Genomic DNA, 15511 nt, shown 5'->3' on the forward strand with positions numbered 1-15511 from the left:
CCTTCCTGTGTGGGGGGTATTTACTTCCAGAATTGTTACAAACTTAATGAAAGAACGATTTATTCATTTTTGTATAGTCTTGTTAGAAGCATCCCACAAGGTGGGGTAAAGGAGTAGTATCAAAGAATGTGGGACAGGGGCGCCTGGGTGGCTCAGTCGTTAAGCGTCTGCCTTTGGCTCAGGTCATGATCCCAGAGTCCTGGGATCGAGCCCCGCATCGGGCTCCTTGCTCTGCGGGAAGCCTGCTTCTCCCTCTCCCACTCCTCCTGCTTGTGTTCCTTTCTTGCTGTGTCTCTCTCTGACAAATAAATAAAATCTTGAAAAAAAAAAAAGAATGTGGGACAGATGCATCATTTTCAGGTGTTGACGGTGAACCTGGTAGACTGAGGCCTGCTTAAAGTTTCTGTCAAAAGAAATTGCAAAAGACCAGTCTTCCTAGTCCAGAAAGCAGGGTCTTAAATACTAGAAAAAGGAGTAGGCTTTAAGAGTCAAAGATACTTGGCTTTATGTCCTGGCCCTAACACTTTTAACTGTCAGGATTTGAGCAAGCTACATGGACTTATTAAGCCCATGTGCTTATTGTAAAATAGGGGTATTATCCATTACCTTATAAAGTTCTTTTGCAGAGATAACATACAAAAATTACAGTACATGGTTTCAGCACTCAAAAGGCAGCTATTATTGAGATAATAAAATCAAAGTTCACATAATGAACAGTGTTCCAGGTGTTATCTGTTTTCCAAAATGAAGCAGAAATAAGACATTACAGAGTTCTTCCTAAAATCAGTAAATTAGGTTTCACAGAAGAGGGAACAGAGAACCAGAAAAGTTGACACATTTTTTTGTTAAAGATCCTGAAATTTTCTAATTCAAAACCCCTGCCAGTCCCATAACTTATTTTTCTGCCAAATATTTGAAATACTACTACAAACCACTGTTTTCTCAATTATATCTTTATTAACAAAAGATAAATAAAATACAAAATAGACATCAATGTCAGACTTTATGTTGAACCACTCCATGTTAAGGTAGGAATATGAAAACGTTAAGTCATTGACTTTTCTTGGAATAGGTAAGAATGAGCTTTGTTTGCATTGCTGTTTTAATTTGGCACTCGTCTGAATCTAGATACTATGTGCATAGTACCTGACAATTTGTTACTCTCTCGCCAGCACAATTTCTTAGATGGTAACTTAATGCAGTATCCTAGTGGGTTTTGGTAGCTTAGAAGCCAGTGAGCTGTTAAAAGCCAATGTACTTATGTCAGGTGTTTGAAACAGGCTGTTTTCATTGATCCCACTCTCACTGTATTATCTTCACAATGTTCTTAGGAGAGGCCTGAGGATCATGGCAGTCTCAGTTATTAATAGCCCTATAAGCTATCCTTATAATTCTTTGAAGAAACCTTCAACTTCAGGTTTTGCTTTCTGCAATTTTTACAAAAAGACACCTTCTTGCTATAAAGATTAGGTACAATGGATATTCTACAATCTTTTAAAATTTAATATTCATGATAATTACATAAAGGCAATCACAATTAAAACAACAAATAGTATCACAAACCATATTCTCTATGATAGAGGAAAGAGTTTCTGTGTCTAAAGGCTCATGTCCAGAATGGTAAAAGACCTAGTACTGATCAATCAACAGTGACTCAAAGATGACAAAATAGTTATTTTTTCCATTCAAAGGCTAATCCATTTAGTTCTGGGTGTAAAGTACAAGGAAATTTTTTTTTTTTTTTTAAAGATTTTATTTATTTATTTGAGAGAGAGAATGAGACAGAGAGAGAGAGCATGAGATGGCGGAGGATCAGAGGGAGAAGCAGACCCCCCGCCGAGCAGGGAGCCCGATGCGGGACTCGATCCGGGGACTCCAGGATCGTGACCTGAGCCGAAGGCAGTCGCTCAACCAACTGAGCCACCCAGGCGCCCGCAAGGAAATGTTTTAAAAATAAAAATTTTATAACCAAGTAGAAAACAGAATTATTACTATACAGATTGACATGGGGGATAAAGTCATTCATATGTTCTACAGATTTCCTTTCAGTAACTCAACACCCAACATAGAGTAATTTTTTTTAGCTTTAAACCAGGGAAACCTTAGAAGGCAAAAACAAATGATACTCAAATAACTACAATTATAGTTACTAGTAATTTGAAAAAATGAAACTGTGATTTTGAGAAAGAGTAACTCATCTGCCTTTAAAATGTGTGCTAACACTAGATAAAGGGCCATAAGAATTGAGGAAATAAAGTTTGAGACTTAATAAATGTTGAGAAGATGTTCTTGCTAGGTAGAGAGCCAAGGCCTCTTTCCACATCACCTAATATAAAACTGGAAATAAAATCTTAATACCACTTAATGTACTTCCTCTTTTTCTTCTTTGTTTCTTCAGTGTGTAAAGAAATGAATTTGCTATGAGACTTCCGGAGTCTTTATTAAAGTAGGCAGCAAGGGTTTTTCCACCTACAATCATCAGCGAGAAGCTGAAAACAATGTATCAGCTGTGTCTACCTTGGGTAACTGTCTATAACTAGTTACTACTGCCCAAGGAAGGAAGCCATGGGGTCATCTGGTCTCTGACGTTTCATTCTATAGGCCTCCATTTCCTCTTCAGTGGGTTCCCGAGTTTCATATATGCTATTGTAAGGCCGCTTCCTCTCATCAATCTGCATGATCTCCTTGACATGAAGAAGGCGGGCCTCCTCTGCATTCAGTGCCTACAGTGAGAGGGAAAACATGAGTACCACAGCTCTACATCAGATCTCTTCTGTTCTAAAGTAGCAGAATACCAAAAGACCCCACTGAATATAAATTGCTATATCAAAAACCTAGATCGTCTGAAAGAGCTTGAGCATCAGCCCTTCTACTGACGAGCTGTAACTAATCACTATTTGGCTGATACAATATTTTCATGTAGCACAAAACATTCTACCACATTTTCAATGTTAAAAAAATTTTACTTAATAACAAAGATTCAGTGAGATTCATTTTACTAACAGAAGTCCACAACTGATGCTTCTGGTGGAAACTACAATTCTGACTTTTCCCAAGGACTTGCTGAAATTTACAAATTATAGAGCTAAAAGGCAATTCTTTCTGGGCAGTCAATAACTCTAAAATAACAGCTTTACAAAACACATTTCTTCTGTACGTTAGTGATATTTATCAAACATTCCAAGAAGAAGGCAATACTGAGACACACAAAAATCTCCATTTACATTCTAGACCTGATACAAGGTAACCTAAACAAATCACCCAGACTTGGGGCTTGTTTCCTCATTTTTAAAATGAGCTTAGGGATAGGACTAGATAATTTCTTACAGTTGCTACAAATAAAGAATACTGTCATCACTTTGACTATTTAGAATTCACAAAGTACCTTTTTCAATTTTTCGTGTTTCTTTTCTTCATCATCACTATCTGAACTGCTCTTTCGATGCTTCTTTTTCTTCTTCTTCTTCTTCTTCTTATCTTCTTTTAGTTTTTCCTGATGCATCTGACAGGAAGAATTGAAATCTACAGTGTTATTAATGCAAAAACAAAGCTCTGGCGTAAATTTTAAAGTCAGCATTCCAGGACTTAATTCAGGACAAATGATTATAGACTTACCTCCATGAGGGTCTGAGGTTTTTTCACAGATTCTTCTCCGGTTATATCATTTATAATACATTCCTCTGAATTCTGTGGGAAAATATATGTAATTTGACTTGAGTATCATAGTTACCATCATTGAAGAAAAAGTTAAAATTTGAAACATGAGACAATATGTTTCCTACAGATTTTGACTTAAGAGCTTTGGCTGTTTTACAGTTTAAGAACTAGAAGACAATTACTTACAGCAATCTCCTTGCCGGCTTCTCCAGTGCAATAGGAATACTTGAAAAAAGAGTGACAGCATTTGTATCCCCATCGGCCTTCTTTCCAGTAAGATCCCCAGATATGCTGCAGAGAGAGTTGTTACTTAAAGAGGAATCTGAAACTGGGGACTCTCATTTACTGTTGAGATGAGTACAAAATAATACAGCCCTTTAAACGGTAATTTGGGAGGAAAATTATGGGGATTCCAGGGCTAGCTAACAGGGAAAGGGTGGTCTGACCTCAAGTGTAAGAAGCAGCCATTAGATTATAATGGTCTCACATTCCATTCCTAACACTGTAAAAAAATTTAGGATTATCTGACTTCTCTTCAAAAATTAAGAAGAACTGGGAAATTCTGGGCCCACAATCCCACTTGGAAAGAACTGGCTGTTGCTGACCAGTGGATGCCCCTTTTAGAAGGGTTTGTGCTCCCTTGTTTGTACAATGTGCCTGGCTCACTTCGCTCATATACAATTACTGGCCTGGCTCCTATAGGTAGTTCAGTTTTTGATCCAACTTAGACAACTGTAGTTTGAGTACTTCAAGAGTATAGAAATAACATATGTTTTATGATGTGATGCAGAATACATCATAAAAAAGTATGAATTATGAATTCTGCATTACATATGTTCTTGTCAAAATACTGAACTTACAACTAATCAAGTCTTTAGCTCTGAATTCCTGTTTATAGGAAATGTAGAAGATAAAGGAATAAATTGTATAGTATCACTAGGAATCAGAAAATCACAGAATATGACATGTTTACAAAATAACTGGCCTGATCTGTTTAAGAGTTGCTGTCATGAAAAAGGGGAGATAGAGAAAAAGAGACCTAACAACCAAAATGAACTCTGAATGGATTCTGACTCAAAACAAAAACAAACCACCTATTTAAAGGCATTTTTGTGTATACTTTAATAATGTGATTAAGAACTAGACATTAGATGATATTAAGGAGTAATGTCAATTTTTTAAAAGTGTGACAATGTTAATATAGTTATGGTAGGGAATATCTTTAATTTTAGGAGTTACATGATACAGTTTCTGTGGGTGAAATATCGTATCTGTGATTTTCAAATGTTTTAGTTAAAAAAAATACAAATATAAATTTTATACATATATTCACATGCATACACACACACATGCTCCAGACAAAGCATATATGGCAACATGCAAAAAATTTCTTAATCTAGGTAGTGGGTATGTGGGTGAACATAATAGTATTCTTTCACATTTTTTGTATTTTTGGAAAAATTTCATAAAACAAAATTAAAATGTAAAAAAAAAAAGAAAACAAGCACAACGACTTGCTAATGAAGTTGTAATAAGAAAATATAACCCAGAGCAAAATGCTAACAAGGACACCAAATGGTTCTGGTTTAGCACATACTGTGTGATTGTGGATCTTCACGTCCTCCTCATATTTAGAGCAGGCGACAGCCCGCTCCTGTCCTTTGATGACTGTCCCATGCCTTGAATACTCCACATAATCTTCAGTCTGAGCTAAAAGCAATTCAGCTGGAGGGGCATCCAAGTGTTCTTGGCCACCATACTAAAAGAACATTGAACATTATTAAATATATTTTACAGCAAAGATTTGCACTCAAATCTCTACTGATGGGTTTATTTCTAATCAGAATCATTAAAAGAATATTCATTATGGCCTTTGTTATACAAAATACAGTAAAAAAAAAAGCCATAAAATTTTTATAGGGAAATAAAAGATGTCTCCAGTTGCTATTCATCTGTCGTGCAGATTACAAAATGGCCATCAATTCCTCTTATTCTTGTATGCATGCCCATTTGCCACATGACTTTGCTACTCTTCCCCTCGAGAGACAGTTTCTCCACCCTCTGAATCTGGGCCTGGCCATGTTACTTGTTGTTACCAGTTACCCTCTGAATTTGGGCCTGTGGGAAAGTGGCAAATGTGATGCAAGCAAAGCCCTGAAAAGCACTTGTACTTGGGACATACTTTTTGTTACCAGTGTCTGCTACCCTGAGAATGCCTGCTGATGCTGGACTAGCCTACCACAGGATGAGAGCCAACATGGGGCAGAGATGAGCTGTTTCAGATGAGGCCTCTTAGGATAATTAACCTGCTAACTGCTAGAGACTAGAATGAGGCCCTTTTGGATCATCCAGCTTCACATGGGCAGGCCCAGACCAGGAGACCCAGCTGACATACAAAATCATGAGAAATAACAAATGTTTATTTTAAGAGGCGCCTGGGTGGCTCAGTCGTTAAGCGTCTGCCTTCGGCTCAGGTCATGATCCCAGGGTCCTGGGATCGAGCCCCACATTGGGCTCCCTGCTCAGCGGGAAGCCTGCTTCTCCTTCTCCCACTCCCCCTGCTTGTGTTCCCTCTCTCGCTGTGTCTCTCTCTGGCAAATAAATAAAATCTTAAAAAAAAAAAAGTTTATTTTAAGCTACTAAGTTTTTCCATGGTTTGTTTTGCTGCAAAAGCTTCCTGATACAGCTATACCAATAATGTATACGATTAAATCAATGGGAGGGTAGGACTATTCCTAACAAATTAAAAGGGACTCTGTGTGTTGTATTCCAAATGTAAATCAAATGTTCATTACCTGGTCACTTCTCTTTAATGAGCATTCTTTTTTTTAGCATTTTGGTCAAAATTACCTTTTCCAAGATGCTCTCTTTCTGCTGTTCTTTGAAGTCTTCTTTTTTGACTTTGAAGGACTTGTACAACAGCTCTAGTTTTGTAGGATCAGCCTGCAGATGCACTTCAGATCCCTTGTCATAGGCTTCCCAAGCAAACACTATATTGATCAAAAACATCTTAATGAGTTCTTGGCTACATTTATTGCGTACTTCTTGAAAACAAGCTTTTAAAAATGCCTCCAAATTTCTTTTGAGCTGATATAAAATATCTTGACATAGAGCAAACACTTACGCTGTGTCTGAGCCATGGAAATGGTATCTCCTGTGTATCTAACGAAGTTATCCCCTGCATAGCTCACTCTGTAAATGCAAATTTAAAAAAACAAATTGTGAAATTTCGTCTGGTCCCAGGAATTCAGCTAGATAGTTATCAAACCATTCAGAACACCTACAAACTCAACAGGAGATCGAAGAAAAGAATAGCAGCTACTCTCTGAACAGAAAAGCGACCACTTTCTGGAAGTTTCAGGGTTGTAATATCCTGGCAGAAAGGCACAATGTGGTGGCAAAAGAGTCAATTCTAGCCAGCTGCTGTAGATATGGCACCTTTGGGCCAGGTTTCCAGTTGTCAGTAAATTGCATTGTTGGTCCTCAAAGCAAGATGCTCAGCTGAAACGTGTGAGAGCTCCCATCTGTGGTTCACTTGTTTGGTGAGTAAGAGTCTGTTAACTACCCCTTCCCAGCTGCAGGCAACAATATATGCTAGGTATCACCCAGTGGGTCACCAAGCCTGGTCTTTTTTCCCCTCCACTTCAAATATTGCATTCCATCTATCTAACATCAGCTAGCCTCAGACTAGAGGATAAAGGAGTGAATGGAAACATCCCTGGAGACTTGGAGATTTGCCTCTGGTTTTGATGGGATAGTATTCTGAGGATTCACACATTTATTGACCTCAATGACAGTAAGGTCAACATGACAATGCAGTGTGTATTGATGTGCTTCAATTCAGAAATTGCTCATTTATCATTTATGTAAATAAAGCACTAGTCTTTCATCTTCCAATTATAACATGTTACTGAATTAATGTGATTAAAGATGAAGCTGGACTAATGTTAAAAAAAAAATAAAAATAAAATAAAAAATAAAAAAATAAAATAAAAATAAAAAATAAATAAAAAACAAATTTTTCTTTAAGGAAAGTTAATTCTTTTCTGACCCAACCACAGATGATGTTCATTTTAACTCAGATTCAGTTTTATGATTAAAAACTCTCATCCCCCACCTTGAAATCTATACATTTAACTTGATACTTACTCATCTGGATTCTTTCCTGCGTTGGCATAGGGATTCTCTCTCATCGCTCTAGTTTTGGGATCATAGTAAGCAGAATTTGGATCTAAATTCCGCAAATACTAGAAGGGAAAATGTTTTAAGGCTGCATTAATGTTTACTTCTGTCCAAAAAGATTTCAGCAGATTAAGCAAAGGAGTTAATCATGATCATTCCATGTGTGTATGCATTTCCGAGGTATAGACGAAGAGAAAAATGGCCTATATCACCTATATACTGTCCAGATACCAGATGAGTAGACAAAATTTGGGGTGGGAAGACAAACATTTTTTGAATGTGTATGTTAAGTTGGCAAGGCTTACTTTTGCAATATCTTCTCGAATCCTGAGATTCCGGACAGTAATTCGTCTCTTAGAGTCAAAGTTCTGTCCAGGCATGTCAATATCATCTGCATATTTATCTTCATCCTCATCTTCACTATTATGATCTTTTTCCTAAAGGAAGGGGAAAGAAGGAAAAACAAATTATAAGAAAAAAAGAACAACATGTAGTTCTTGCTTTCCCTGTAACCAAACTCTTATTCATTTATATTTCTTAAAGCTATTATTATTAATATTATTACCCATCAGAAATTGAAAAATTTAATGTATACCCAGACAGGGTAAATATTTATTACCGTCTGAGAGTTTGGTTCCTCTTCTCCCCACTGGTGTTTTGGAGAATTCTGCATCATTCAAGAAGAAAAAGAATTTGTCATTTTACTCCACTGAATCTAGTGATTATTTAACACTGTAAATACATAGGTAAAATAATATAATTTAAATCTAACTGAACAAATCCTCATACTTCTTACTGTAATCAGCATGTAAGTTCTAAATACAAGTATATTATTGTGAATAATTTTATCAGACTGTCTACAAAGCCAGAAAATTTCTAGAGAATTTTCAGTGATATAGGATTATAATCACACAAAGGTAAGAGGAACATTAAAATGACCAATGTACCCAATATATATTCATTTCTTATAAGTTAACCTTCAGGCATATACCATTTTTGCTAAACCTCACGAATTTTCTATCAAATCAAAAAGAACATCTTACCAGGATCATGTAATAAGTATCTTTAGAGCCAAAACAGCTTTTGTAAAATTCAGGCAATGAAGGAATCTACTCAAGTGACACCATATTGTAATTTAAGGAGAGTCTGAGATCCTCATCACAAAGACACCGTTCCTTCATTAGCACTGGTCAGGATTTTCTCTACACAAAAGGCCTATAGCAAAGTAGTCAGCATTTTATCATGTTCCTTTAAAAGGCTTCAAAGGTTAAAAAGAGTACCTTAGAGCATGAGTGGGGGAATGTGGAAATATGAGTGTGTATGAATATATCTATCCTCTCTATACAAACACAATGATTGAGATATATAAATATAGATGGGGCATAAATTTGTACAGCTTTCCTGAATGGTGCCTAAGTGATATGACATCAAAATTTTAAATAAAAATACTCATTGCATCAACAATTACACATTAGGAATTTATCCTAAGAGAATAATATGTCAATTATATAAAGAGGTATGTACAAGAATGTGATTTACAGTGTTGAATAACATCAAAAATCTGGGAAAAATCAAATTAATAATAGACAATTGGTTATATAAATTAGTGCACTCACTGAACACTGAACATCCATTAAAAGTGATTTTATCCAATTTGCAGAAAAAAAACATCATTTGCTACCCTTTTTTTTGCTGTTATTGTTTAAAAAAGGGGGAGAGAAAGGTGGGAATAACATTATATATTTGTTTTTATTTGTGAAACTCTGAAAGGATCCCACAAGAAAAATAAAACAGATTATGGGGGGGTGACGTTTAGAGAGAGGGTAGATGGAGGCAAGGATGGGAGACTTTTTACTGCATATCTTCTTTTTTTTTTAAAGATTTTATTTATTTATTTGAGAGACAGAGAATGAAAGAGAACACATGAGAGGGGATAGGGTCAGAGGGCAAAGCAGAGCCCCTGCCGAGCAGGGAGCCTGATGCGGGACTCGATCCAGGGATTCCAGGATCATGACCTGAGCCGAAGGCAGTCGCTCAACCAACTGAGCCACCCAGGCGCCCTACTGCGTATCTTCTTAAATTGCTTTGAGTTTTGAACCATGTGAATTTACATAAAAATAGGTCTATATTTAATGACAGAGCTCAATGACATGAGCTCATTGCACTATATATTAATTGAAAGAGTAGGTGATAAATAAGTATGTAAAGATGAAATCAATGTTAAAAACATGTTGTATTATAATTACACACATATAGATATTATGTGGGTAGGTGGAGTGGGACCTGGAAAGGCCTATTTCAAAAGGTTAATAGTTAACATAGGAGACACTTACTTTCTTCTTTATAATTTTCTCTTTTTTCACTGAGTATGTATTACTTTCAGCATCAAAAAAATATCTTTTTTTTTTAATTTTATTTTTTAAGTAATCTCTACACCCAATGTGGGGTTTGAACTCACAACCCCGAGATCAAGAGTTGCACTTTCTACTGACTGAACCAGCCAGGCATCCCAGAAATATGGTTTTTGTTCCCACAAATTGCTAGGACAACAAAAAAAACATTTATACTGCCATACAGAAAGTTCAATCTCTATAGTAGACTATTCTACTACATGTAATTAATACTAATATCCAAGTACTGAAGTGTGCAAAAATCATCGGTCCCCTATATACATTTAAGTATGCTTACTGGCGAAATAAATTAGACTGTGTTTACAACAAACAGAGAATATACTAGAATAAGAGAAACAGGCCGTTTTCTTTTTTCCAGAGTTGGTAATAATAATAGTTACCAATTACCAAGTGTTTATTTACTATTTGATATGATGCTAGGCCTCCTGGGGGGTAGGTGGTGGTGTCTCTATTTGAGATGATGAACTGAGGCTCAGAGAAATAAATTACTTTTTCTATGACCCCCTAGCTGGCCAAGGGCAGAGCTGTAATAAACATCTCTCTTTTTACCTGTGCTGTGAACCTGCCTGCCAGGTGGCCTCAGTGACTGCTCACTTGGTGATTATTTACTTAGGTCTGTTTGTAATTCGTACTTGCTGAGTCTTTTTTAGGAATTTAAACTCCAAATGTTTAACTTATTATTTATGTGTGCCATCAATTTGTAAAAAGAAAACTTTTAATAAGCACAATATACATTAACTATTAAGTTGTCATGAATAAAAAACTGGTTGCAATACATCTTTACGATAAATTTTTACTCAGCTATAAAATTATTAGTCATTATAGAAAATGTAGAAAATACTAGTAAAAATACAAAGAAAAATTTACTAATTCTATAGTGAATGAGAATCAGTACTCTGATTTTTTTCCTATGTGATATTACAATATTTTTTTCATGTGTTATTTAAATGTGTTATTCACTGTTGTTACAAAGTATTGATAAAAGCCATTTTAAGAACTATGCAACATTCTATCATGCAGATGTAGGACAGTTTACTTCACCAACTCCCTATTCCTATTTAAGCTATTTCAATTTCTTGCTATTTTAAAAAGTACTACAATGAACACTTTGCATATGTGATCTTTTTTTTTTCTGATTACTAGAAAATTCTTTAGGATGGAAGGACCTACTGATTTAATTCCAGAAAATGCATATAAATATCTTATGGCAATAGTCTTTCCAAAATGATTGTGTCAAGGTATGTTCCTTGACACAAGGTATAGAAGTGCCAGTTTTAGTCTTTCCCCTCAATTGCACTCCTGTCTTCCTAAATCTTTTCTAACTGGAGAGATATAAGATGAATTCTTGTTTTGATTTTCATTTTTTGTTTACTAAGAGTTTGAATTTTTTTTTTTTTTTTTTAAAGATTTTATTTATTTGACAGAGAGAGAGACAGCGAGAGAGGGAACACAAGCAGGGAGAGTGGGAGAGGGAGAAGCAGGCTCTCTGCCGAGCAGGGAGCCCGATGCGGGGCTCGATCCCAGGACCCTGGGATCATGACCTGAGCCGAAGGCAGATGCTTAACGACTGAGCCACCCAGGTGCCCCGAGTTTGAAGTTTTTTAATGGATCATTTTTATTACTTACAGCCTGTTCCACTAATTTTCCTGAGGCTAATTCTTCTTGGAGTTTCTGGGCTTTCAGTGTTCGTTTTGCCTAACAAAAAAGGAAACATTTGAAATTTACTTTACAACATTCAAATGAACATTTGATTTTTATATACTTAAAATCAACATATTTATTGTTTTCAGAAAGGTCACTAAACAAGGTCCTCTCTCTGAGATTTCTCATAGCTCTAGATCTATGATTTCTAAATAACAGGAGTTATCAACTCCTGTTTCAACTACGCATTAATGTAAACTGAGTCAAACAGTGCCAGTGATGAAACTGCAGAGAACAAGCCCTGTCCAAAAGTGGCAGCTGTCACCTGACCCCAGATGACTGATGCCTGCCCGGCAGGCCCAAAATTATCATATATTTCTTTGTTCAAGAACAGATGAAATTTACATTATGTGAAATCCCATGATTTTTAAATGTAAACTCTACTTAAGAAAAAAAAAAGGGCAGCGTGACTGTGGACTTTAAGGAATGGGGGTGAGTAGGTAAAATCGTAACCAAAAAAACTGAAGATGAATGAAAATAAAATTCATTTTTCTGAAATGCATCATTCTAGTCTCCTTTCACTTCTCTCAAATGCTACATGAGACAACTGTAAAATAGGCCCAGACGAGATGCAGTGTGTGGGGCCGGGAAAGAGTTTATAACCTTAAAAAGCCAAAAAATCCTTCTCATGCTTCCAATTTCTCATGCAACCTCAGGAAGTAAAAAACAATACAAGTATCAAATAAGAAGAAACCACTGCCAATACGGTTAGCACGCTTTATTTTCACTATTCCATCAGACTTTCTACTACTATAATAAAAACGCCACCATCTTTATATTGCTCGAAGACTTGAAAAACAGAGTTGCTTAATCAATGACAGAGCAAAACATACATTCTTTAAAGAGTGTGGGAAAGCAGGGAACTTTGCTCACCAGATCAACTTTGGCATATTCTTCCACAATTTTCATGTGTTCCTCTGGATTGTAGCCATTCCACCGATCCCTCTTCCCATCATAGTCAAACATCAGCTGAGGCTGGACATGTTCATCTGGAGCTATATTAGTACCTGTAAATTTTGCTCCAACTCGCCTAGGTCTCTGGGAAATAGAATAAAATCAAACCTTTTCCCAAGTTCCTGTAGCCTAGAGGAAAGTTTCAGATGACCTTCACAAAGCAAGCATGAACATATCATGGGAGTTTATGGGCTGTTCAATTATTAGTTACTCTCCCAGCAGAAAATTTTGATGGTGTTAAACTAATTTCACTCAAATTAATTTTTATTTAACTTGTACCAAAATTTAGGTAATTTTAGAAAAACAGAATTAAGCTCTTTGACAGGAAAAAAGAAAGAGGCTTTCTGACAAGTTTCTAAAATTCTCAAAAGTGAACTTACCTCAAAGCAGTCTTTCTTTTTGTGTGTCATGGCCCCACAATTTTCACATGCTCCCTTGCGGTACTTAGTAGTTATGGAATTCTATAAATGGATATAAAGACAAACAAAATGTTTTACTTCTGAGTAAGTTACAAATAATTTTGGCTCTCATTACTATATTGTCTAGTGAAGCGACTTACTCATTAAGAGAAAAACTACTTAGTCTCCATACTTTTATAAATGAGAAAGTTTAAGTACTTTATTTTATAGTAATAGTTCTTTTTTTTTTTAAGGATTTTATTTATTTATTTGACAGAACAAGAGAGCAGGAGAGCGCTAGCAGGGGGAGCAACAGAGGGAGAGGGAGAAGCAGGCCCCCCGCCGAGCAGGGAGGCTGATGTGGGGCTCGATCCCAGGACCGTGGGATCATGACCTGAGCCGAAGGCAGTCGCTTAACCAACTGAGCCACCCAGGCGCCCTGAGAAAGTTTAAGTCCTGTAGCAACATAAAACTTATAAAACACAGAAACTGAAGTAGTATGTATTGTGAATTTTAATCCCAGGTAAAAGGTTATATAATCTGATATAACTTGATGAAAAATTCTTAAAATAAAATCTCCATTTTTACAAGGAGATATATAAAAGTTGTCCACATACCTCTTTTACACCCCTCTTGTACCATTCTCCAGATGAGCTGTACTGCTTTTGTTTCTCTGGTTGTGGTCTCTGGTGCTTTAAAGTAGGTCTTTTTGATGGATCAATATACCATGGCACTGAAGAAATATACTGAGGTATATGAGGGTTGATGTCTCTGTAATTTAAAAAAATATATATATATTTTAAGAATAAAGTTTGAAAATGATTGGTATTATAATTACAAAGGTAGCCTATACAGACTGTAAGAACAGAGATAGTGCAGTGGGAGGGTGGAGAGAGAATATGCTCGATATCTCTATAATACAGTAAAAACAAACAAACAAAAACACACACCTAAAAATAAGGAAAGTAATTTATTTTAGAGAGAAAAAATTTCCAATATAGCAACTAAGAATAATGATAGAACTGAAGTCGGGAGAGAGAGAAGGAAGATAGGGATGTATTCTAGTAGAAAAATCTTAAAAGAGCAAGAAGCTAGCTAATGATGCCTAGAGTTGATTAAAATAATGATGTGGATACATTATTTAGAGATGTGGAGGTATCACCCGGAAAAACTCAAAATAGAAAGATTTGAAAGTAGTCACTTTTGCGGAGTGGGACAGGAAGTGCGAAGAGTTGAAAGCGATGACTGCTGTTCATTAGAAGCCCTTTGATACTTTATTATTAAATCTTAATATATGAATTTGATAAAATAATAAAAACAGAAAGAATATAAATGGTAAAAAGTTTCCTGTCAAAGCAAAAGATGAGAAATTGCTAAACTAAGTAGACATAAATTTGAATTTTGAATGAACAGATCATGCAGACAATGAATGTACTTACTTTCCTTCTTCATCAACTTCTGCTGGAGCATTACCCAGTTTTCGCTGTTCTTCTAGCTCCTTCTTCTTTCTCCAGTCCTCTCTGGTCATCTTCTTTGGTTCCTCCAGACTCATTTCTTTGGACCCCGACAGGGGGGCCGCATTAACTGCATCCACAGCTGCAGCTGACATGGTTATCTGGACCCCTCTGTGAAAAAAAAAAAAAATATATATATATATATAAGTATAAACCAGGCCTTCATCAGTGAAACTATCAAAAGTACACCCTGCTTGACACAGGACCAGAGCATGGGGACCCAGCTAGATGGGAAGGCAGGCGCAGGGGACCTTCCTAAAGGAAAGGATCAGAAACATTCACAAAGGAAACGAACCATGTTCACTGAGAAACAACTGGCAGATTTAGAATTCTTATTCAGCAAGAACCCATACCCCGCTCCCAGCCTTCAGAAAGAAATGCCCTCGAAACTGGAGATACATCCCACCGTACTGCAGGTTTGGTTCAAGAACCACAGAGCAAAAGTCAAGAAAGCCAAACAACAGCAGTTAGCTGGGGTGGAAGTCAAGACCAGCTCTTCCAAGAGACACACGGATGCCGCTCCAGGAGCCCCCGATGGTGCCCACCCTGCTTCCCTAGTTTATACAGACCACCCCACACCTTCCTTCCAACTCAGCGTATGCTCCAATTTTAAGGCTCTCCCAGACCATTCTTTTGGCCACAAAATAGTCCATTTCGGCTGCTGCCGAGATCCTAACATCTACTCCCTATGTCC

The 15511-nt window shown here is 36.6% G+C and overlaps 1 protein-coding gene across 1 annotated transcript; it reads right to left on the reverse strand.

The window, feature by feature from the left end:
- Positions 1 to 935: 935 nt before the first annotated feature.
- On the reverse strand, positions 936 to 14948 carry SLU7 (spliceosome associated SLU7). Its single transcript, XM_081826271.1, has 15 exons — positions 14743 to 14948; positions 13921 to 14074; positions 13286 to 13366; positions 12825 to 12989; positions 11877 to 11945; positions 8459 to 8506; positions 8145 to 8276; positions 7807 to 7904; positions 6782 to 6849; positions 6508 to 6647; positions 5255 to 5416; positions 3844 to 3948; positions 3616 to 3687; positions 3386 to 3502; positions 936 to 2723 (listed from the first exon to the last, which is right to left on the reverse strand). Exons 1-15 carry the CDS (start codon positions 14910 to 14912, stop codon positions 2544 to 2546), a joined length of 1761 nt encoding a protein of 586 aa, XP_081682397.1. The 5' UTR covers positions 14913 to 14948; the 3' UTR covers positions 936 to 2543.
- Between the last annotated feature and the right edge of the window lie 563 nt (positions 14949 to 15511).

The sequence above is a fragment of the Leptonychotes weddellii genome, chromosome 7, assembly GCF_054177405.1.
Source record: "Leptonychotes weddellii isolate Sample4059 chromosome 7, ASM5417740v2, whole genome shotgun sequence".
NCBI classification, from domain to species: domain Eukaryota; kingdom Metazoa; phylum Chordata; class Mammalia; order Carnivora; family Phocidae; genus Leptonychotes; species Leptonychotes weddellii.

What these genes read in the sequence shown, in the direction of transcription:
- SLU7 (XM_081826271.1), bottom strand. Translation starts at nt 14,912, where the DNA reads ATGTCAGCTGCAGCTGTGGATGCAGTTAATGCGGCCCCCCTGTCGGGG. An exon ending in ACAAGAGGGGTGTAAAAGAG is followed by an intron (nt 13,367 to 13,920) that starts GTATGTGGACAA and finishes ATCCATTTATAG; the next exon opens with AATTCCATAACTACTAAGTA. An exon ending in GCAGGAAAGAATCCAGATGA is followed by an intron (nt 6,850 to 7,806) that starts GTAAGTATCAAG and finishes TTGCATTTACAG; the next exon opens with AGTGAGCTATGCAGGGGATA.